We start from the raw sequence: 26,114 nt of genomic DNA, 5'->3' as shown, positions 1-26,114 counted from the left end.
CTTCTGTTGTTTATTCTAATTTCCCCTCTGTGCTTTAACTGAACTTAGAAACCCAGTAGCCTGCTACTGCCATTGCGTAAACTCTCTTCTCTCCCTGTACTATGTTCCTCTCCATTTATGGTATTATAGTATTTGTCAGTACTATTTGTAGCTCAGAATAGATATTGTGTTATTCTTCAGTTATTTCTTGGGTGCCTTATTTTTCTGAACACCCTGAAGATCCTTGGAGGGAAAGAATTTGATGAAGTCTTCTGTTTTTTACACCACATATGCCCCGAAACTTTTGCCGAGTAAGGAATGCTATGCAGAAGAAATCTAACCTCAGCAGTCCCACCCCTATAGCTCTTTCTAAATTCGATGAAACAACCACCCTCAAATCTACCAATTATTTTAGGCCTTCAAAATCTACTCAGTTCTTTATGTTCTCTTGGATAAACGCAATTCATCATTTCAGACTCATCCTACATACAGTCCACTCCATGAAATGCTTTCATCTCTTCGTTGCATGTGTTAAGGGTAGGAGGTTGTATATTTCATCTACAACAATATTTCACCATGGCACCTACCAAGTGCTTCTTTTTAATTTGTGAAAAATTGTGTGTGTGTCTCTATCTCCACTTGACCTGAACTATACAAGGCCAATAATCTAATCTTAAACTTTTAAGTTTCTCAAGGTTGCAGGAAAAAAGCAACAACAAAACAACAAACCTTGAGCACAGCAAACATTCAATGAAGGTTTATCAAATTAAATGTAATAAATGGTATTTAATTAAATGAGCAATTGGGGGAAATAACCTACCTTTAAATGACTATACTAAAATATTTTTTAAGTATGCCAGTTATTGCAATCTTTTAGTGAAAACAAATCAGTTGCATAATATTACCTATGTAATTTCTCAATCTTGCTTAACTGCTTAAGGTAATTTTATGGGGAATATTCAGTTATTTTCTTAATCATGAAGAATTTTATATTTGTCTATTAAACAAGTAGCATTTAACTTTAAATTTATGTCAGAACCAGCCATAAGGCTTTAAGAAAAGCTCTGCTATTTCAAACATATTTCATACCATTTGGAGCAATGTATTTCAACTTTGGGCTTGATCAGCTTCACCCTTTAAAATTCCATAAAGAATGTTGATGTGTAACTACACCTAAAGACAACTACTTATATCAATAGGTCTTATAGCTAAATGTAAGAATAATTATCAAACTTGCTCTATACTTAGATTTTGGAAGTAGGTTATTTTTTTTGGGGGGGGTCCGGTCGTGGGGCCTGAACTCTGGGCCTGGGCACTGTCCCTCAGCTCTTCAGCTCAAGACTAGTGCTCTACCACTTGAGCCACAGCGCCACTTCTGGCTTTTTTCATTTTGCTTATGTGGTGCTGAGGAATCGAACCTAGGGCATCAGGCAAGCAAGGCAAGCGCTCTACCACTGAGCCATCTTCCCAGCCTGGTTATTTTAACTTAAGAATAAAATACTGTTAGTTTCTAAAATGATTTTGTAATTTCCTAAAAGGATAAAAATGTCTCCTTGTTTTCATAGAGCTTAGTTTCTTTTTTAAACCCATTTCTGAATATGTTGGTTATCAGGTATTGACAATTAGGATATCAAACTTGGAGGAAGTATTTCCCAGATTATGTGAACTTTAAGCTTAGTATAATTTACTACTATTTCACTTATTATTTATGGAGAGATTCAGATTGATTAATGTTATGGATAGCCCTTTTTGTTTTCTCTTTTAGAACTCAAAGGAAATTCTAAGTATATTGTGATCAATGGTATGTCTTCCAAAGTCACTGTCATGTAAAGAGAACACAAAGAATAATTCACTTATGGTTCTTATTCCATACTTTTATGATAAGTCCTTTGAAAAAAGTGAAATATTATTGAGTATCATCCAGCTAATTGTAACCAGTTCTATTTTTCATGAACATTACCGATTTACCCATTTATTTAAATTAATCCACTCATTACTTTATTTAACAAACATTTATTGAATGTAGCTATATTTGATGAATGAAGGAGACATGACATTTCCTCTTATGGAGTTTAGAAGATTTATTTATTTTTATTTTTTGTTCATCATGGGGCTTGAACTCTGGGCCTGGGCGCTGTCCCTCAGCTCTTTAGAAGAAGGTGAACACTCTACCACTTGAGCCACAGTGCCACTTCTGTTTTTCTGGTGGTTTATTAGAGATAAGAGTCTCAAGGACTTTCTTGCCTGGGCTGGCTTTGAACCATGATCCTCAGATCTCAGCCTCCTGACTGAGAGGCTAGGATTACAGGCATGAGTTAATGGATTCCTGTGGGAAATTATATATGAACAGCTTGTGATTCAAATATATGGAAAAAAGTAAATGGTGTGATACTCTACTTTATAGATGAAACTGAATTACCCTGAGGATTAAGAGTAGAAGGAGAAGTCACATTGAAACTCCCAATGGATAAATAAGCAGTTGAAATTCAATTTTGGAAGGAACTGGCAAGGGAAAAGGAGGAGAAAGCGTGTGATAGACAGAAGCACATATGCAAAGATCCCAATCCAAGACAGATCCCAGAAAGTTTTCAAAATTAAAAGAAAGGATGGTGCTTTGCTCTGCTTCCCAGCTCATCCTTTGGCAACTGTGGTTAATTGTAAGTGGTAATAGCAGAAATTTATTAAATACCTCACACATTATTAAATACCTCACACATTATTATTAAATACATCACACATAGTTCCAAGCACTCTCCATGCATTTATGAAATTGGCATCTGAGTCTTTTGTGGTAGATAGCACTATTTAATATCTTATTATAGTCGTCACAGAGTCACACAGCTAGAAAACTGTAGGATCTCTTTCAATATATTGAATTAGTTTGAGCTACTACTATCATACAAAGAAATTTCCAGTCCTCTATAATGGAAAAAATCTAACAGCACCATTGTAACTCAGTATTGCCCTGTACAATTAGGTATCTGACACACCATTTCTAAAGAAAACAACACCTTGATTGGGAATCACTCACCAACAGAAAACCTTGTTGTGAAATAATATGCCATGTATGGCAGCAATATGATGCTCTTGTGGGTATGTCACTGAGTATCCTAGCATTCACCTCTACAGAGGCCAGGATTCAGGCCATTCTTGCTTGGATCTGTTGGGCCTCTATAGTCTGTGTTTTCTTAATCGAATATTTGTTTGTTTTCAGCTTCTGTACATCAAAATTTCAGATACTTGAAGGGGAAAAAAGTATAATATTGGAACAACTTTTTAAAAAAATCTTTGGAATCTGGATGAAGAACTGTAGCTTGTATACAAATGTTTTCTTCACCTCAGCAATATAACCTAGACCCAGTACACACATAGTCATATTATGAGGAGAATTCACTTTAGAAAGCGCTAATCTTCTTGTGATATGTAGATTCCTTCATTGTTTTGAAGTAAGTTTTAAGATATCACTAATTTGGACATTTTCAGATCTCCTGCTACAATCATATACCTAAAAGCTGCAGTCTACAAATGTCTTCTTGTCTCTATTTTCACATATTGCTTCTTTGGCCTTTGAATTTGAAATTCAACGTGCTTTCATTTGTTTCTCATTCTTTGTAGAACAAAGCTGATAAAAATCACATTTTCTTGTGTAATAATTTTGTCATGTGTTTGATTAAATTACGACAAGAATACTAGTCTTGAGCAAGTACTGAGAGTTTTGGGAGAATCACCTGTGCTAAAAGGTGTAGTTTATAACATGATTCTGCTGTCTTTCCTCTTATAGGTCCACCAGTTTGAGGGAGGATTGGATGACTGAATATTTATTTAGTTTCACATATGGAGTGCCTATTTCCTCTCAGATTGCTTGGTGTTCAATAGATTTTTTTCAGTCCCTCTAAACATGTTGAGTGCTTCCCACTGTGTTTCTTCTCTATAATAATTGATTTTTGTCCATCAAAAGATTACTAGCATTTAAATGTCTCTGTACATTTCTTTCCTTTCCTGACTAGAAGCACTTTAGTATGCAAATAGCAATGCTTTGCAACTATGCATTACTTTTTGTAGGAAAGCATTTACTCTCAAGATGATATTTTTTTTCTTCCCAGTTGCTCAATGAATTTAACAAATGTGCCTGAGCCTGCGACTTAAGCCTTATTTATTCCCCCCAGTATTTTGTGGAAGGTTGTATATTAGAGACTCCAGTATACATGCTTATGCTTGCAAAGCTTTTTTGTTACAGTTCACAGATACAGAGGCTTATCTGGGAGCAAACTCCCAAGGACAACAGAAGGATTCACAGTACAAAAGAGAGAAGTGACCATGTCATCCCCTAAGTGGTTTTGCAGCTTCTTCTGTAATATCAACAAAGGCAGATTTCTAAGGCTTCCAGAATGTCACTGCAATCACTTTTCCCTCGGACTGTTCTTAAATCCATTGTCCTAGAAAGACTATTTCATATGTAGTTCTTAGAGAGTTGTAGAGCATTCAAGTTTGGAAACCCAGACACTACAGCTTCACAAAGAGAAAGATCTTCATGCTTCTAAACAGGCATAAGCATATATTGTGGAACTAATAGGGTCAAATAATGTATAGAATATGTGATAGAGTCTCTTGTGCAAATACTTCTTATATTCCAACATGGGTAAGAAGGATTTGGTCTAACTTAATCTTGTATCTCATTCATGCAACCATTTTGTTCAAAGGCAATCAAGCCTTTTTCACCGTACTTTCTTCTATTTAAGACAATATATTGACATTACATTCCTCTATACCATTTGAACTGTGATAGCTGTATTTTACTTCTAAAGTATTTTAGTTCTCATTCTCTCAATTACATAAATATAAAACTATTTGTGCTGGTAGAAAAGTTGGAAATAATAGAAAATAAAGTGTTTTGATATGTAATTAGGAATGATTTCTTAAAATCCAGTATCTTAAAGTCTTTTCAACTAATCACTACTCTCATTTACCTTAATTTACTCTTTAATTTTTTACTGCACACAGATATACACAATATATATACACACAAGTACACCTACATAAACAAATCTACCCTTGCTTTTCTAGTCATTTTGAACTGTCTACTTCAATTATCTATGAACATCAAGATTCATAAGCAAATTCATTTTAAGCAATTATCATCATCTAGTAATTATACTCTATTATGATTTTATTATTTTATTGTCTAAATTACTGCACACACTATAATTCTGTTGAGGACTACTTTAATATGAAATTGTATTGTTTTCTATAGAAGAAATAAGAGAGAAATCTGAAGTTTTTGTTTAGTTTAACTGTGGGAAAACTACACTGAAAGTGCACATTTCTATCTTTCCTTTCTCATAGTAAGACCATACACAATGAAACAATTCAAATGTAGCTCTTATTTCAAACTGAGGGTCTAATGTATATTTTCATCTGCTGATTTAAAGTAGTCAATGTCCAGTTTGAGTTTATGGTTCTATTATGTTCTGGTACTATTCTGCCTGATTCTCTTATATTTTTAGTCTCTGTTTAGTATTTCACTGCTATTTCTATTTTATTCATCTAGAGTTTTAGTGGATATTTAAGTCTTTATAAAACCCATATCTACAATTTAAGCACCAAAAAGAAAGAAAGGGTATATTGTGCTAAAAATATCCAACAAAGAAAATGTGTCACATTTTGAACAAACACGTTGTGGTTTATTCATGCGTACTGTTGAGTAGGCTTTATTACTAGAGTGTGCTTTGAGAAATACTGTACTTATAAGAAACAGACATGGTACTCTAGAAAAATCAAAGGTGGAACTATGGGTGTGTGTGCATGTGTGTGTGTGTGTGTGTGTGTGTGTGTGTGTGTGTATCAGATAAGACAAAAACTATTGAGAAATATCTATGGGATTTAAGGGTTAAAGGCCTAGAGGCAGAGATCTTAGCTTGTTCATGTGTGTTGGGAAAGAAGATAATGAAGTCAATTTAGTCATGTATGAATGGTGATGCTGGCAATAAATTTTATGCAGTCAAATCTTGATAATTAATTTGAGGGGATAATAAATGAGGCACAGAGACAAAGCACAGTTTGGAGATTAGCTCATAGGTGCAGTCTCCCTTCCCAGCAAATCTTTTACTGGAACAGCAGTGAAATGGTACATTTGATTGCTTAGAATTTCACCTTTTTCCCCATCTTTGTTCCTATGAATTAAGCTAATTAAACATTTAATGGCCAAAATACCAGTATCAGCAGAAAGATGGTAACAAGTAAGGCCTCCCATGTAAACTGGTATTTTAATCAAGTGGAAGAGGTTAAGGACATCCCAGGTTTTACTATAGTAGGACATTTTTTAATACGTGTGCTATGCTCAATCTTTCTTTAAACAAAACTATGTTATTCTGATATCAGAAAATACCTTTCCCGAAATATTAAATAACAATGTTAAAAAAATCTCTGGTCCTGTTTTTTTTTAAAATGAGTTCAACTGTATTATAGTCATTTTTTAAAGATACACTGTAATCTCAAGTCCATGAATACTATTTATTTTTTTAAAAAAAGATATTTTTGCTAACTTCCCCAAATCCAGTAGATTTTCTCTAGTTTCAGAGAAAACGCAAAACATTTTCTCGATAGTTACAAATAACATAAGAGTTTGAGTATGCCTACATCATTAACTAAAACTTTTCCTGTGTGTCTAAAAGGATGGTGAAAAAGAATGCTTTTGAATAATAGGCTTACAGAAGAAAAGAAGGAATGGAAAAAAGGAGAGAGAGAGAGAGAGAAAGAGGGAGGGAGAGAGGGAGGGAGGGAGGCAAGAAGGAAGGAAGAGGGGAAGGAAGGAAGGAAAAAATGGAAAATGAAAAGGGAAATCTTATAGATTGTCCCATGTTGTTTTGAAATTTGTTTCAAAAAAGTAAATAGAAAGTACAATTTATTTAAAAAGTTATTAAAGTAAAATATTGGTCAGTTGACCTGTTGCTTGATTATATTTGTGCTTAAAACCTACACCCTAGATTAGGTTTTGTTTTCTGTCTGGATAGTAGATGTGATTGTACCTTTTTTATAGTGTCTGGAGGGACTGGGAATGTAGCTTAGTGGTAGCGTGCTTGCCTTGCAAGCATGAAGCCCTGGGTTCAATTCCTCAGTACCACATAAACAGAAAAGGCTGAAGAGGTGCTGTGGTTCAAGTGGTAGAGCAAAAGCTCAGGGACAGTGCCCAGGTCCCAAGTGCAAGTACCAGGACTGGCAAAAAAGAAGAAAAAAATAGTGTCTGGAGACATGGAAATGGGGTTTGTTTTCCAGGCAAGAGAACATCACAGGAGTCGACATGGGGACTTACTTCACAGTAGTTTTTGATCCTCAACAGATCAGTCATCTTTAGTATCGCCTTAATTTGAAAATATTAAGTTGTTCTGATGGCAGCTGCTAGGCCTTTTCACTTTTCCTCTAGGTAGTCACGCTTCCATTGTGATAACCTGTACTGCATGGTGGGTTTCTGATTTGAATGCTAATTAGGGATGGGAAAATTCAGACTTTTAAAAGCCACTGTGAATAAAAGAAAATTGAAAGTCAGTAGAAAAGCTGTATTTTCTGGAGTGGCAAAAACAGGAAAAAAGAAAATTAGAAATGAACAGATAGTGGCTTGTCAGTGGAATCATAATAAACAGCTCATGTTATTATTTACACCTTTCTGTTTTTTACTATCCTATGACCATGTTGGAAATTAATTTGGTCTTTGCACTGTTTAGTTTATATGTAATTTTCCTACACCCTTTAGAGTATTACTAATCATTGAATGTAATCAAATGCTAGAAGTAAGCCTAATTGTCAACTATTCCTTTACTTAATTTGGTTTGGTGAATAATAACTGAAGATTACATTAAAAGGGCTAAAATATTATTTAGGCTAGTGGTGCTATTTATTATAAGAAATGAGTTGAAATTACAAACTTTGATTCCTGTACAGGCCTTGTATAAAACTGAAAGTTGTAAAACTTTCATGACTCTTGGTCATGAGTTTTACAAATGTTAGTGATATTGAATTGTCATTAAATTTTCTTAAATTTAAAAGTATCATTTTAAAATAATGCAAATAAATGTCTTACAAATTAATCATTTATGTGTAATGTAGCAATCTTTACCACTGCTTTCCTCTTAAAAATTATATAAAACATAATTGACTCAATTATCACTTATATATATTATTTCCTAATATCAATAATTATGAGCTGGGTGCTGGTGGCTCAACACTGTGATACTGTCTGTTTCTGAGGCTGAGAGCTGAGGATTATTGTTTGAAACCAACTTGGGCAGAAAAATCTGTGAGGCTCTTCTCTCCAATTAACCACTAAAAAGTCAGAAATGGTGCTGTGGCTCAGGTGGTAGAGTGCTAGCATGGGCAAAAAGAGCTCAGGGACAGTGCTCAGGCTGAGCTCATGCTCTAGGACTTGCATAAAAAATATGAAATTATTTTGAAAATCATTTGCCAATTATGAGACTCATAATTTCAGTCACGTATATGAATCAAAATAGTAAGAGAATAAATATCTAGAAATGTTATTGTTTCTCATCATAGTAGTTTTTATTTTATTTTCTTTTTTGTCGGTCGTGGGGCCTGAACTCTGTGCCTGGGTGCTGTCCCTCAGCTCTTCAGCTCAAGGCTAGCACCCAACCACTTGAGCCATAGCACCATGTCCTGGTTTTTCTGCTTATGTGGTGCTGAAGAATTGAACCCAGGGCCTCATGCATGCAAGGCAAGCATTCTAGCTCTGAGCCACCTTCCCAGCCCCAACAGTTTTTAAATTAAAAGCGAATACATGGTCTGAAGTCCTTGAAGATAAATACAAGAAAATATATATTCTGGAGGGAAATGCAGGAATTACTCAGTTAGGACGCTTCTTATTTTGCTTGGAGGTGCCTGACAATGGCTTGCTTGCTGGCTTGACAGATGGCCTGGCACCCCATGCTAGCTGTCAAGAGGAAGAGGAAGGCTAGGGTTCTTTAGAAAAGCTACCTTATGGTATACCCCTCCTCCCCCCATTAGATCTGAAGAAGCACAGAAGCTGTAGAAATAAAACACAGAATTTCCCTTCATGAAGAGCCTGGCTCCTTATTTTTACCTTTTTTTTTTTCATCATATATCTTTTAGTGCTGGTGTTCCTTTTTATATTCTGGGGCTGGCTTTATAGTCAATACTTAGAACTAATGGAAAATCCACAAAATTAATCGTATAGATGTTTGTAATGGTAAGGGTCATCATTAGTAATGTAAAAGATATGCATCTTTATGATAAAATCCCTATAACGATTAGGAGAAAAAAAACACACAAAAACATTTTAAAATACTATATTATGGATTAAAGTTTAAAAGATCACCTTCTTCACAATTTCTGGAGGAAACACATGAATACAAATAGAATTTATGGTTTAATGATAAGAAAATACTTTGTTTTAATTAAAGAAAATCATGTTATTTTTTTAATATTGCTCTTGCCATGAGTGGTTTTATGGAACTATTCCTGTGTTTGTGAGATCTACAATGAATAATTTAATAATTAATTAGACTTCAATAATTCATTAGAAATAGCCAGAATTTCCTTCCTCTTTATCAATTTTTTATTTTTCTGAATTTGCTAATTATGAGTTTGAGAATTATGAATTGGAGGTGTGGCTAAGTAATAGCGTACCAGACTGACTCCAAGTGTAGAGTTCAAGTCCCAGAATTTACACATGCACACAAACATTTAGCATATATTAGTCAAAGGATTTTCATATATTTATAAAATGTACTTTTGATCAAATCCAACCAACATCTTACCCTCTCCAAAAATTTCAAACATTTATTTTTATACATGTTTTTATATTATTTTATTATTAACTAAGGCAACAGATTATGATCAAATGAAGTATTTTACTATTCGCTTTCCCAGTTATTGAGGTTTAATTCATGATCACTCTTATTCAGCGGGCATGCCATGACTTGAATCATGAATGTCTCTAGTATGGCTTTTTGATAGTAACTGGATACAAAGTCTTGAGTACCTTTTGGCCTAGGCAGGCCTCAGAAGCCTTGTCTGATGCTATTCTCCTGAGTAGCTTGGATTACAGGCATGAACCATTAGCACTTAGCCCAAAAAGTTATTTTAAGGAATGGGTGTCAAATGATTGAGTAACTTGGTCACCTACAGAAGTTTGTCATTAATTTTTATAGTTGCATCTGTTGTCACAATAACATCAATCAGTTTTAAAATAGTAAAACATTTATAATCAATCAGTTTTTAAATGATAAAACATTTATAATCTGGAAATAAACAAGTGTTGTTCATAGTTGAAAAATATTTTAATGAGCTGCTATATTTCAGTTACTATCGTATACTTAAGCAGATGCAGTTTTCAGTGTTGTATATATAATATCGAACACTTTGTATTCTTTATATCTGCATCGTTGACCTGTAAAAACAAAGAAAATCTAGTTTCAAAGCATTTGCTATGCACGAAAACCACCTCTGTCATAACATCATTTGTTTGCATTAGGTCAAAAATAAAAATGTTCCAGTATTTAGGTTTTTAATTTTTTTCCTGAAAAGATATTTACAAAACCTTTTGTAACTACTTTCATTGACATTTTCATTTATGTATATGTATACACATGCATTATATGTTATATATGTAGTGTATATATCATGTATATATTATATATCTATTATGTATGTATACATGATATTTATATCATATATATCATATATCATATAATGTATATCCTGTATATATACACGATATATACTATATATAATGAATAATACATATATAATATGCATATATGTTACATAAAATAATATAATAATTATTGTATATAATGCATATGTAATACACTTTTTGAATCAGTCATACAGAAAGAATAAGTTCTCAAGTTCCACAATACATGAGAATGACTATAACTTGTGTACTTCAGAAGAACTAGAACACAGAATTTCTTTCATGATTTAAGCGATCATTTATTTATTTTTTTTATAAGAGATCAGAGGCAAATAAGGCTGTGGTATACTACCACATATGGCTTCCAGAGAAAAGAAGCCCTTAAATAATACCGGTGATAGAATCCCTGATTTCCTGAATGGTGAAATTATAGGAATGTGCCACCCTTCCTAATAATTATAAGGATCCTCTAGCTGTATCTTTTTTTTTTAAGGCTTATTTTTAGTCTATGAAATAAACATGAAAACAACCCTGGCAAGTTTATCTTCCAGTCCATCTAGTGGTTTACAAATTTTTATTTCTGTTACAAATTTAATTTCCAAATGCTTTTGCTAGTTTTTAAAATAGCATTGGTTCAGAAAAACAATTTCCATCTATTCTTTATTGTTTATTTTTATGTGTATTTTATTTTCTCTGTTTTGTTTCTACCTTGATGTTAGAAGTTCTTCTTGACTTTTCTCAAGAATGTGTTTACTGGGCTGGGAAGGTGGCTCAGTGGTAGAGTGCTTGCCTTGCATGCCTGAGGCTCTGGGTTCGATTCCTCAGCACCACATAAGCAAAAAGAAAAAAGCCGGAAGTGGCGCTGTGGCTCAAGTGGTAGAGCGCTAGCCTTGAGCTGAAAAGCTGAGGGACAGTGCCCAGGCCCAGAGTTCAGGCCCCATGACCGGACCCCTCTCCCCCTCAAAAAAAAAGAATGTGTGTTTACTCTTTAGAGAAAGATGTGTGTGTGTGTGTGTGTGTGTGAGAGAGAGAGAGAGAAAGAGAGAGACCTGACAACAGGTGTACTGTAGTGTGGAGTGGTTGCTAGAGTTAGGGAATGTAGTCTTTCCTTGTGTGCAGACAGTCAACTAGATCTACATTTCTTTTATCTTGTGCTGTTCAGTTTCTGAAAGGAAACTGCTTTCTGGGTGATGCAAATTTTCTGCTTTCATTGTGAGACAACAAAGGACATTCTAGGTGAATCTGGAGGAGACTGGGCCAAGTAAATTAAACTAGAAACAGAAAGATAACCAGCATTATATAATCTAACTAGAGGAATATACATAGGCAAAGTATTAAAGCATATATTTTTATTTGGTACCGACTATGGAGTTATTTTTTGCTGTTGTTTTTATCATTTTCTTTTAAACTTTATTTTCTTTTTTGTAAAGGTGTTGTATGAGTGATTATGGTTGTATAAGTAAGGTAATAAATACAGTTCTTGCCTAACATTTTCACCCACTTGCTCATTTTTGTCCCCGTATCCCTCCCCACTCAGCTCCCCCACCCCAAAGTTGTAAAGTCCATTTCCAACCTAGTGTCTTGTGAGCTTCACCGTTGCATTGGTTCACCCTTTGTCCTTGTTTCACCATGTTGTTATTCCCAAATCAGATAAATGTACATACAAGACATAGGGTAGCAGAATCAAAAAGAGTGACTATCTGGGATAAACCAAACGGTGGAAAATGGAAAGAAACAAAGAACTTGGTACAGTACATGTCAATAAGGCAAACAACAGCAAAAAGACCGCTGTTTCCATATCTTGGAGTTCATTTCAATTAGCATCATCTTATGTGGTCATATGTACATAGCTATTGAGCTATTGAGATCCTCTGCTAGGACTATCCTAGACATATGCTAATTATTACAAATGAGGGAAACCATAGACTGTGGACTTCTGGGCAAGGGCTTTTGAAGGGAAAGAAAATATTTTCAAACAATGGCTGAGGGACACAGCATTAGGAAGTATTGTGGCCTTCTGTTTAATGCCAGTTTTCCAAAATGATATGCAAAGTTCCTGATGGGATTTCTGACACTGTCCCATAATATAGTATCTTGGTGTCTGAGAAAAACTCAGAGGATCACCTTCTGACCTCTCTCTTTTTACTGTGAAGTAGTACTTATAACCTACATATGAGACATGCATATTCCTAGAAAATATAGAATTGGAGTCAGTATAAGAAAGTTTGTGTGTGCTTATGTAAGTGTGTGTGTGTGTGTGTGTGTGTGTGTGTGTGTGTGTACACACATGTGCATGTGTCTGTTCATGGTGCTTGAACTCTGGTTCTGGGTAATGTCCTTAAGTTTTTTTGCTCAAACTAGTGCTCTACCATTTGAATCACAGCCCCACTTCTAGCATTTTGAGGGTTAATTGGTTATAAGAGTCTCATGGGCTTTCCTGCACAAGCTGACTTTGAACCGCTTAGCCTCAGATCTCAACCTCCTGAGTAGCTAGGATTACAGGCATGAGCCACTGGCATCCAACTTAAGACAAATTTGATAATGAGCACATTGCATTCATTTCCTTATGGTACATTTATCATGATGCCATTTGTAGATGTAGCTCCAAAGCTCAAATAATTTGGTTGGTAATGGGAATTGGAGATGGTGTTTGCATATTGGGACATTTGTATCACTCATATTTCTTTCCATTGATTCTATTTTAATGCTTACCCTATTCTGTTTGGCATGGTAAGCAAATATATAGTCAGGGCTTCCAAGGAAGTTTAAAAATGTCTTGAATGGAAATATATGTATACGTATATATGTATATGTATATATATAAATATACATATATATACAATTATACATATTCTCTCATTGTACCATGAGGAGTTGTGTCTTGATGAACCAATCATAGTTCATGTCAAAAAAACCAATGTTAAAATGCACTTAGTACACCTGAATTCTAAGCATCATTGACTAACAACACAGTATCCTGAAGACAATTTGTTGCTTACTGTAGTGATTATGAGGCTCTTTGGGAGTTGTGGCTGGCTGCCACTGCCCAGCATCACTAAAGAAAATTAAAATGAGCCTGGTGCTGGTGGCTCACGCCCATAATCCAAGCTACCAAAGAGGCTGAGATCTGAGGACCACAGTTTGGAGCCTGCCTGTGCAGAAAAGTCCGAGACTCTTATTTCCAATAAACTACTCATAAAAAGCCAGAAGTGGTGCTGTGGTTCAAGTGATAGAGTGCTATCCTTGAGCACAAAAGTGCTCAGGGACAGAGCCCAGGCCCTGTGTTCAAGCCTCAGGACTGAAAATGAAATTCAAATGCACAATGCTAGCTCAGGAAATAAAATCCAAATTGAAATTTTAAAGATAGTTTTTACTAAATGTGAATGCTTTAGCATCATTGTAGTTAAAAGTGGTAATTTCTAGCATTCTTAAATCAGAGACTATCGCATTTTGATTTCTGGTAGATTCAAAAGTTCTTCATCCATACTGGGAGTGGTGTTTGTGAGATGACAATCATAAAAATTCAAGATCCAGGAAGTCCTCAATTGTGTCGGATACATACAACCCAACTTCATTTTCTGATAGATATCTGATTTTCAGGTCCTGATCTCTGTGTTTTCAACCACCACTTGATTACTTGATATTGATTCCTAATTAGTTCACTTCATTTGAGATTTATTGGGCATTCTAAATGATAGACTATATCTTGACTCCAATTAACCTAACTACAGTGATTTATCCCTCATACACACACAAAAACCCAAACCGGGTGTTGGTGATTCAGGGCTGTGATCCTAGCTACTCAGGAAACTATATATTTACTTATTTTTGTAACAGTTCTGGGATCTGAAGGCTGTCCCTTAACTCTGACTTTGGATTGATGCTCTATCACTTGAGCCATAATTCTACTTCTGGTTTTTATATTTCGTGGGTTTTCATGGTCAATGAGAGAAAAGTGTCTCATGGACTTCGTTATACTAGCTGGCTATGAACCAGAATGCCCAGACCTCAGCCTCTTGAGTAGTAAGGACTACAGATATGAGCCACCCAGCTCCATGGCCTTCTGAGTCGTTTTACAGAGCACTACAAATGTTTTCTTGACGCTTTATGTTTGACCTTTGCTCAATATCAGAGTACTATATATGTAAATGAGTTATAATTCTATTGTATAGCTAGCAGAATAATATGGGCAAACATGCCATGATTTATTTATACTGTTCCTTTTTTTCAAGTAGGGATGCTAGCGGACAGGGAGAAAGGTCAAGGGGTCATATTTTATCTCTTTCCTTCCTTCTTATGGCCATGTCCTTTTATCCTTAAACTCCCCTTTAGAAATGAGATTTGATCAGATTCTCTTGAGTAGCCATGCCAAGGGGCATGATGATTCTACCTTTTTTTTGTCTCTTAGGAAGGTTTACTACTGACTCACCTTCCTCAGAGCTGACTTCAGCGCTGACTTTGCCTGTTCTACCTGTTACCCATCCATCACCTTCTATTGTCAGTCAACTTCTAACCTTCCTTTGCCTTCTTTCATCGCCACACTCTAAAACCCCAGTTTCTCTGCTGTTATTTATGATTTATTGCCTTCTGGCCTAGGAAAGTAATAAGACACAAAAACAGTAAAGATAAGCCTGATAAAATAGGAAGGAAAATATCAACTGCTCAGGGTTTTGGGGTTGTTGTTGTTCCAACAATTGTATTTTATTACCAATATTATTGTGTTTTTTTAAAATTTGGTCTATCGCATTGCTATTTTTTGAAGCTTGTTTTGTTTCATCAACTCTACTGTATTGGATGTTGGTATAATTTGTGGAGGGGAAGGGAAAAAACGAATCGTTTTAATAGGGATAATGTGGACCCATCGTAACAATGAGATGTACAAGTCGTTATGTCGAAAAACAACTTTACAACTTTGTGGGGGGGGAGGGTTCGGGGGGTGAAGGGGGAGATGGGAAGGGGAAACAAAGGAGGAGGCAACAATGCTTGATAAGAAATGTACTCATTACCTTGCCCATGTAATTGTAACCCCTCTGTACAATATTTTTTCACAATGAAAAAAAAAGACTAAATTAAGCACCATTAACTTTCTGAATGCATTGATACTCATGTAGTTTGGCTTTCAGTCGATTACAACAAATCAATACAAAAAGTGCTGTGGTCACAAAATCTAGAGTATTGTAGTTCAAAGTACCATAGGCAGAAAAATTGTGAGACTAAAGCCCCAAACAACAAGCAAAAAGCTTGGTTGGGTGTGTGGTTCAAGCAAGTAAGTAAGGAAAGCAAGGTCAAAACAACTGCATAGGAAAAAATGTAATTATGGTGCTTGATGAAAATACCCTACTTCTAAGATCTAATTAAGTGACATAGAGACATGGAGATAATACAAAATATTGTGTAACATACAGAATTTTAAATTCATCACTAGATTGGAAGTTCTAGGAGAATAAGGATTTCTGTGTTATTTTGTTCCCACCTCCCAAAGGAAGCTGGGGCCGAGGCTGTATAATATGTGAATAAGTTCATTAATCAGTTTAGTCTTACTAGGTATATTACATATAGCATGTCAAAATTAATTTGCACTTTTATGTCTCATTTTGAAAAGCATGAACATGACAATGACAGCTAAAGGCTAACACATCGACATGATAATTGAGTCCTAGACTCCAGTTGAGAGGTGTATGAGTTATATACTTTAAAATTATTAAAAGTTTTATTATATTTAAATAAAACATTTCTCCCCTAAACCTTAAAACATATTTCACTTTTCACACTTCATTTCAGATTCATTTTGTGCCAACTTCCAGTCTAATGCAGATAAAAATACATGAGTTATTGGTATGCTCCTTAAAACTAGTTGTGAAGAGTGGAAATTCTGAAAAGTCCTCATTACAGATGCCAGTGGAATGAAGTGTCTTTACCTCCAGCAAGTGCTGATGTGCAGATTTAAGACTATCTGAGAAATCAGTAAAGTTGCCCAGGAGAGTTTTATCATATTATTCATTGAACTCTGTCCATGATGCAGTAATTGCTTCTGGTACCATTTTTCTTTTCCTTACACAGGTTATTATTTATCTTTATGCCATGTGAAAAAGAGAAAGAGAATTTAAAAGAGAGTCATAACTTGATATAAAACTATCTTTTGACACAGTGTAACTGGAGATGGGAATCTAAGGTAGAAAATGGTGTCTTACTTATCAGAATTAAATAAGAGGACAGTAACACTTGATATTATAGAGATACATAAATACTGAAAGAAGCAGTCAGTCCTGCATTTTCTTCTAGTGATGGACAAATCTGTTTCTTTCAGACTTTAATATTTCAAGGATTAGCATATTTTCTATTATAGATATTTTCTTACTAGCTTGTAGATGAAGAAAATCAAACTAATGAGTATAATGACTACTTGAACAATTTCAGCTAATGTGATTTAAATAGTAAACATTTAAAAATAATATTTGCTACATTTTTGTTCTGTGCACAATTATATCCTCCCTGTATCTTACTCATTCTTAAGTAATTATTAATTTTATCTTATTTTTCTAATGTTAAATCACATGGAATGGGGCTGGGAAGGTGGCTCGGTGGTAGAGTGCTTGCCTTGCATGCATGAGGCCCTGGGTTCGATTCCTCAGCACCACATAAGCAGAAAAAGCCAGAAGTGGCACTGTGGCTCAAGTGGTGGAGTGCTAGCCTTGAGCTGAAGAGCTGAGGGACAGCATCCAGGCCTAGAATTCAGGTCCCACAACTGGAAAAAAAAATCACACAAAGTGCAAACTCCACCATGAGTATTTCAGAACAGCTATTTAAATAGAACAATGATTTAATCAACAAATTTAAAAAATCAATACTCATAATGTTATCTGAATCCAATGCACTTGACCTGCTACCTTTTTAAATTCTGAAACTTTATTTAGTTAATATGATATATCACTATTTAGAGAAGATACATTCTTATGTAGAAAATAAATTTTCCAGGTGATGTATATATTTATTTTTTCTTTAATGTTATACAGTCTAATCAGAAATACCATCTGTGTGTGTGTGTGTGTGTGTGTGTGTGTGTGTATATATATATATATATATATATATATGCCCCTGGACTTATATATGTATATAATATATACATACAGTAATAAGGCAATATGCTATGTATTTATTATGGAATGTGATATGGACAATTGTTCACTGGCAAAAGGCTTGTAAATGATGACTGAAAGTGTTTTGACTCTGGAATCATGTTGTAATAGTAAGTGCCCCAGCACTATGGTTACCTGTGTTGTATACTGAGTGGAAGGAGGGAGAATTGACTGGAGGTAAAAATAACTAAATATTAAAATAGCACCTTTCCTTTCCTTTTTTCTTCCTAAAATAGAACAAGTAATATTATAATATTACTGATTTCACATTATTATAGGGAATATATAAATTAATTAAAGCAAAGCACATATAACATAGCCTGGCTCATCCTGACTGCATGTAAAATATTAGACAATGCTAGCACTTATAGTACATGGAGTTTAACAACTTATCTGTCTTTGTGCCTTTTAATTAAGAAAATGAAATTTATCTTTTTTTATTTGAAGATATTAAACTTAATAGAGCCTAAGAATGAAGTCCTAAGTAGTTAATCTACAACCAGTATGCTTCCTTTGATTGCCATTCTACTAGCCCAGAATTCTCAGGCTCTTCCTTTTTGCACAGGACTTTTCTCAAACTTTAGTCCTTTGGACATGGGATAGAGACTTGAAGATATGTTACAATTTGTTTAAAAAAACATCAAGTTAGGGCATCTGTATTTAATAGAGGCACTTACTTGTCATAATGTTTTTCCTTCACGTTCAGGTTTTCTATTGACCAGAGAATCTATTGCCACTCAATTCACTTCCCCAAATCATTTTATCTGTAAGCTTTCAGGAAACATAACGAATTATATTGCCAGATAAATCACTCAAGCCTAGTTCAGCATTGTAAATTAGCATTTATTCCCATTACAGTAGATGTTATGGTGAAATTATGCAGAAGTGAGTGAGTACAAGAAAGAGATCCTTGAATACACACACACACACACACACACACACACACACACACACACACACACACTCAGTTCAAAGGGCTGCTTAACCAGAGTCTTTCACTTTTAGGACAAGGAGGGCATTGTGTGATTTGCAGAAATGCATTCTCTAATGTAGAGGACTAAGAGGCGTGGAAAGGTAGTGAGGTACATGGATGTTACCCATACCTGGGGCGGAAGAACACAATTTCCATCATAAATGCATGGAATAAATTTTATATGTGATCAGATGGCACATAAAAATCAGATTGTATCTGGACCATCTCTTTAACTTATAGTGAGGCCAAATATTTCAGTAATGAATATAGTTACAGATTTTTTTATTCCTTTTTATTTATCTACAACAATCTAGCAAATGTGTTACTCTCCCTAATGATGTTATGGTGTTATAATCAATATAGAAGAGCTTGAACTTAGATTCAAGCTCCTTTGTCTCTTCTCAATTGTTCATTACCTCTTTTTTAGCTATCAGACTGGGGAAATTTAAACTCTTCACATTTGAATAGTAACTGTAATATAGTCTATATAAAAGGTTGGAGCATATGAAAATGTACTTAATATCATAAATCATTAGAAATCTGCACATGTAAACAACAATGAGGCCATTTATAAGAGCCAAAATCCAGACCCTTGACCATAACAAATTCTAATGATGAAGGGAGACAATAAGAACTCTTCTTCATAACTCATCGAAATGCAGAGCTACAGTCACTTTGGAAGATTGGTTCTGTCTGGAACCAAGCAATCTCTTAATGAAAGTTCCGCAGTTGAGCTCCATGGCATTTGCAAATATGAACTGTGAATTTATATCCACACAAAACCCAGAACATAGATGTTTCTAGCAGTTTCGTTTATAACTACCAAAACTTGGAAGGTACCAACATTTTCTCTAGTAGATGAAGGAACAAATTAATTGTGAATGCAAACCATGTAAACTTGTTCAGCACTAACATGAAATGAACTACCAAGCCATGGACAAACATAGAGGAAAGGTCAGTGCATATTTGTACTTATTACCTTTCTTATGTAATTATAACCCCTCTGTCCAGTATTTTCACAATAAAAAACATTTTAAAAAAGCAGAAAATATTATATGATCCTATCTACAGGCAAGAGTCTAGAGGTATCCAAAAGATTAATGGTTGCCTCAAGTTAGAGAAGGAGGGAGGAGCAGACAGGGCACCAACTCAGTCTGAAACTTAGAACATGTGTACTCAGTTAAAACACAAATGTTTGTTAGCTGGGCACTAGTGGCTCACACCTTTAATCCAAGCTACTCAGGAGACTGAGTTCTGAGGATCAAGGTTCAAACCAGCCAAGGTGGAAAGTCTATGTGACTCTTATTTCCAATAAACCGCCAGAAAACCAGAAGTGGCACTGTGGCTCAAGTGGTAGAGGGCTAGCCTTGAGCTGAAGAGATTAGAGACAGTGTCCAGGCCCAAAGTGACTGACAAAAAAAAAAAATTACAAATGTTTATGTGGCATGCTTGTTAGAGTCTCATAGAGTTTTGGTTTTCACTGTTTTATTCTTCATTTTTATCATGCTCAATTCCTTCACATACTGTATATAACTTTAGTAAGGGAGCTACTGTTTTCACTTCAATGTCATTGATTTCAGAGCTTTGTATTTACTATGTCCTTATCTTGAAATATTCTCCCCCTATCTCTCAATATTTTCAAATAATTAGAGTCCTCATCTTTTAGGTTTTACTGTACATCTTACCGCATTTGAAAGTTTGTGAATTTATATTACTCAATTTTATCTTATCTTTCTGAGTACCTTGCAGTTTTTCACACATTTCTGACCAGTTTTATATTTTGGTAACACATATCTGTTTCTATTTGTTTGAGCATTTATTATCTACTTCTTTATTTATTCTATATTATGAATTTCATGGTTGAAAGGCTTCTTTTTTATTTCCTTTATGAGAGGGCTAGCTTTTGATAGGTGCTTCACAAAATAAGTTTGGATGAATATTTAAGCACTTGATATGTGTTCATTTAACTGAACTTAAAATTGTTATTATTTCTCCATTTTAACTATATAAAACAGCTGTAATTTGCATATTTTAGGACAATGAATCATTATGTACCTAGAAATTATCATTCTGATTCTTAGTAAATTTTATTTATATATCAAATGAATTATTTTTCATTCATGCCAGAGATATTATTAAAAGAGCACAACAGTAATTAATAGAATAACTCCAATTGGAATATTATATTCACTTTGAAATTGTGTATTATTTTATATCATGTATCACATAACGTATTTATTTTGGTATTAGATGGACAATATATAAACTTTTATCATCCAATTATATTGAGAGTTAAATATTTTCTCATAAAGTATGATTATTTCCCGAGTTCTTGCCTTCTTTTCTTAACATTTTAAAATATATTAAATAATTTTCTCTTAGGAGAAAATTACGCTAGCTTTTTTCCTAAATTAATGCAAATATATCAGTCTTACAAGAAAAGCTGTCATTCTGATGGTAAGTCACATGGTTAATTGATATCTCCTTGCTTCATATTCAATGTTTCCAGGAAGAACCTTATGTTCTGTTTAAGAAGTCCGACAAACCTCTCTATGGGAATGATCGATTCGAGGGCTATTGCATTGATCTCCTCAGAGAGTTGTCTACGATCCTTGGCTTTACATATGAAATCAGGCTTGTGGAGGATGGAAAATATGGAGCCCAGGATGATGCTAATGGACAATGGAATGGAATGGTTCGTGAACTAATTGATCATGTAAGTCTCTTATTATTTAATACTTTAAGCAGGTTGTTAGATTTGCTTCCTCTTTATTTATAAGAGTTCAAGTGGTATATTTCAAGTAGGTATTCTCTTCAATAATTATATTCAAAATATTTGTTATTTTCATCATTGAATCTAAGAAAACTATATACAATCTAGGAGAAACCGGTATTTGTCTTAAATTCATATAAGGGTTTAATATTTTGAAATAGTTGATTTTAATTTCCAAGTTGGGATTGATTTTACAGCAGTGTATATTTTCTTTATTTTTTTAATGGCAACTTTCTAATCCACAGAGGGGATAAGTGATGCACAGTAAATTTTATGCTAAATGTTGCATGAGCTAGAGCAAGATACCACTTAGTTTAATAGCTAATTCGTTCTATAAGAAAAAGATAGAATTAGATAACATAAAAATCAAATAAGAATATTACATTCATTGAATGTTATATAAGCCTTTTTTATTTAGTTGAAAAATTGGTCAGAAAAGCATTATCAGAACGTCTACGTTGATAGTGTCAATTCATCTCTTTGAAATAAAAAATTTATATAATGAATAACAGAACATTGATTTTCAGTTTCAGTTTCATGATTTTTGCTTGAAATTTTTCAGTAATAAAAGGTACATAATTATTACTAAGATAAGAATTCCACAAAATAACTAAAACATTTTTTTCTCAAAACTATTAAGACCAGGGCTGGGAAGGTGGCTCAGTGGTAGAGCGCTTGCCTTGCATGCATGAGGCCCTGGGTTCGATTCCTCAGCACCACATAAGCAAAAAAAGGAAAAAAGCATGAAGTGGCGCTGTGGCTCAAGTGGTTCAGCGCTAGCCTTGAGCTGAAGAGCTGAGGGACAGCGCCCAGGCCCAGAGTTCAGGCCCCATGACCGGACCCAAAAAAAAAAAAAAACTATTAAGACCACTATAAACTCCAAATATAAATTTGCACTAATAAAACATTAATTTACACAGATTTTTGAAAATACTTTATTGCTATTAATTCATTACTGCAACTAAAAAATAAGGTATTCTGATCTCTGAAATAAAGATAGAGAGAAGAGAGAAATTAGGCTTTGGTTAGAAGCAGAATAGCAACATTAAGTATGGTTTCTAAATTTCTTTATTTCTTCAGATTTTTTCTTGTAATAATTTGGAACTTACTAAATATGATAACAAGTTCTAGACATTTCAGTTTACTTCTCAGAATTTGGTTAAGTAGAACATTTATATGTCAACTTTGTAGTCCATTGGAAAATGGTAAAACATATCTGAGTGCTTACATTTGAATTTTACGTTAGTTCTATTAACGCAGCCATATAGCTGATGCTGCTTAAGCAAAAATTATTATTTATTAGTCTAGAGGTAGCAAATGGACACAGATATGTTATATGCCAAACATCAGGATTTAGACTCTGGATTTTAATTATAATTACTTTCTGCCTTCTGCATTTGTTTTACTCTCTTCAGCATGTGTCTCTCAAGGGGTGGCAAAAAGAGTTGCCACTAAGGAACTCTAGATTAACCATGCAAGCAGAAATATAGCAACTTTAATAATTTCATGTTAGAGCCCAAGAAAATCTTATCTCATCTGATTTTAGTAGTTAAGAATATACCTACCACCAGTGACAATTTCAAAATAAAAGTCATAAACTATATTGTAGAATGAATCCCAAACAAATCTAGTTCAGAGGAAAGTAGTCTCATTGGATTATTTGGAGCAAATACTTAAGCAAAATCCTAGATTATATCCAGTAAAGCAATATAGATTTTGAGTTAGGAGCCTGTTTTATTTTTTTATGAGTAAATTAAAGTTTTTATTCTTGAATAAAGTGGAGTGAAGCCTGCAAAAAGAAATTCAATGTATGGAACTCTGAATAGACAGTTTATGGGAAAATTAGGCTGAGATTATTTACACTAGTACATCTAAGTCCATCTTATATTTTTCCTTGTAAATATCTCCAAAGTACCCAAAAGGCAATGTGACCCAATCATTTCTCTCTTGTACCTTTTTCCTCCTTCAGAGTCAGCAATTCAATAGGGGCTCCAAACTAAAATTTAGTTCTCATATATAGTTAGTTCTCACTACCCCATGGTTTAGCATGCTTCTTAAAGAACACTGAAACGTGCCCAATTCTCTCCATACTCACTGACACTGGATAATATTTCCATATGATCATGTTTTCCTTCAAATTTATTATTATCCATATATTGTTTAGTGAGAGTTATACTTTTGTGTTCAGTCTCCCAACACAAAAATTGTGTAGGAGTGGAGTCAACAGGACTCCTGAGCTGCAGATCCAAAAACCTGGAAAGGAAACACAAAGTCCTCATTATCTATTGATGAGACACTGCCTCAGACCAGGCTTTTATCCTACATGGAATGCCACAGTTCCTAGTAATGATACACGTGGGAAGCCAAGTCTCCCCTCCTGTGAAATCTTCTCTATTCTCAGTGTTGAATTACTGCATTTCTGATACTACCAGCATCGGGTTTCTGCATCATCCTTTAAAATTGTTCTGTCTAGTGGTTCTCAGAATACGTCTCACATAGCTGCAGAATGGGCCTCATTTACAAACTAATGAGATATGCACAATTTTTGGTCTCTACCCTTAGATCTACTGATCTACTACCTTAGTTTTTCTTTCTTGTTTCAAAATAAAATCAAAGTGTAAGCATACTTACAATGCAAAACCAAGCAAAAACTTAGTTCAGACATTGAGTAAACATGAAATGTGCAAACTATTCACAATGCAGACTTATTTTTCTGTAGTCTCATTTCTGTGTAAACAAATTTAATATTCACTTTCATTTCATATATCAAAGTACACATCTAAGACAGAGCTTTGAAGGAGATATATTCATTGGACGCTTTTTTAAATTAATTTTGTATTAGTAACATACTTCCTTTCCACATAGTGACAAAGAAGTTCAACATAAAGCAGTCAAGAGTGGGCACACCTATAACCTTAGCAGTAAGGAAGATTAGGTTGTAAGTCCACACATCAAAGCTGGCCTGAGCAATTGGATGACCCCATCTGCAAGACCAACAAAAGCATAACTGGACTGGTGACATCATTCAGTGTTACACTGTTTGCCTAGCAAGTATGAGGCCCTCAGTTTGAGCCTCAGTGTTATACATACACACACACACACACACACACACACACACACACACACACACACACACACACACACACACACACACACACACACACACAATATCCAACTGGGGAAGCTTTTCTTTAGGATATTTGGAAAAATTTGGAGAATTTTTTGATTGTCAAAGATTATGCTCTATGCTCCTAAACATCTACTGATACCATCTAGAAGCACAGATTCATTTTCTCCACCTATTAGAGAATTAAAAGGCAGGAAAATGTTTAAGGTAAATAGGATAAATTTATTTGAAAGCAAAAGTAAAGCTGTGAAGGAAAGTAGAGGCAGATGACACCAGAGAGAAGCCCCAAAAAAAGAGTCCAATGGAGTCTTATTGGAGCATGGTATATGATCTTACTGGATATTATATATATATATATATATATATATATATACACACACACACACACACACACACACACACACACACATATATGTATACACTGATGGCTTGGTGACCTATGCATGTACCATCCTGGCACTTGAGTTAGGTCCATATGTATCATATTTATTGGGAATTTTAATACAGTGTAAGATTTGATTATACATCTATGTATATGTATATATATGTAAATATATATGTACAAGTATATGTATATGTATAAATATATATGTATAAATATATGTATATAAATATATGTAAACATATGTGTATATATGTATATTTGTATGTATATTTGTGTCATATATATATGTATATATATATATATATATATATATATACATATATATATGACTCCTCCCATATATCCTTCCTTGGCCTTTATACTGATTGCTTGGTGGCCTATGCATGTACCATCCTGGCACTTTTTTCTTGTTGAATGTTCACCCAGGGAATTATGAGAAAGTAATCTAACGGGAGTCCAAGGCACTATACCCGCATCATGATAGGCCACACTATCAGTCACTTGGTGTAACTTCCGGGTTTTTTTCCTACATAATAGTTCCTCTTTCTTTCCCTCATCACCATTCCACAAGACAACCCCTTACATAAAAGAAGTATCTGTTCCAGTGTTAATTGTACTGTAGTTGATATACTCTCCTCTAGACATATCTGAATCTTCTCATCCTTTTTAGAAAGAAAGAGATCCTGTTCCTAAGTCTCAACAAAATTCATGCAGTGATAATAGTGATAGAGATTAAGTCAATTTCTCAAGCACGAACAAGTGCCCACCTCAGAACTAATCCACAAGGCTGAAATTAGGAGTTAGTAGATGGATTGTACCATCATGAATCATTTGTGCATACCTGGAAATGTGTGATTGAGTCAGGTCCATATGCATCATATTTATTAGGAATTTTAATACAGTGTAAGATTTGATTACATAAAAGGTTAAACAGGATTTATTTTCCTTGTTTAAATTCTTCAAAATGTGACCCAGCTTGTCACAACTTTAATTTTTAGAAAATAATAATGTTAGTGATGTTTTTGAAAGGTTAATGATATTTTGTTCTACTAGAGTGGAAGTTAAGAAAACATTTATA

The 26,114-nt window shown here is 34.4% G+C and overlaps 1 protein-coding gene across 2 annotated transcripts in view; it reads left to right on the top strand.

Annotated features, from left to right (window-relative positions):
- Grik2 (glutamate ionotropic receptor kainate type subunit 2) overlaps positions 1-26,114 on the top strand; it is a 564,289-nt gene that overhangs the window by 374,354 nt on the left and 163,821 nt on the right. For both annotated transcript variants that reach the window (XM_042679550.1, XM_042679551.1), the window contains exon 10: positions 21,261-21,467. In XM_042679550.1, the coding sequence (XP_042535484.1) occupies positions 21,261-21,467 (207 nt within the window). The remainder of the gene's footprint in view (positions 1-21,260; positions 21,468-26,114) is intronic.

The sequence above is a fragment of the Dipodomys spectabilis genome, unplaced genomic scaffold (genome assembly GCF_019054845.1).
Source record: "Dipodomys spectabilis isolate Male_0828 unplaced genomic scaffold, ASM1905484v1 ptg000053l, whole genome shotgun sequence".
NCBI classification, from domain to species: domain Eukaryota; kingdom Metazoa; phylum Chordata; class Mammalia; order Rodentia; family Heteromyidae; genus Dipodomys; species Dipodomys spectabilis.
The sequence above is the reverse complement of the archived record's forward strand: the minus strand, read 5'-3'. Positions and strand labels throughout refer to the sequence as shown.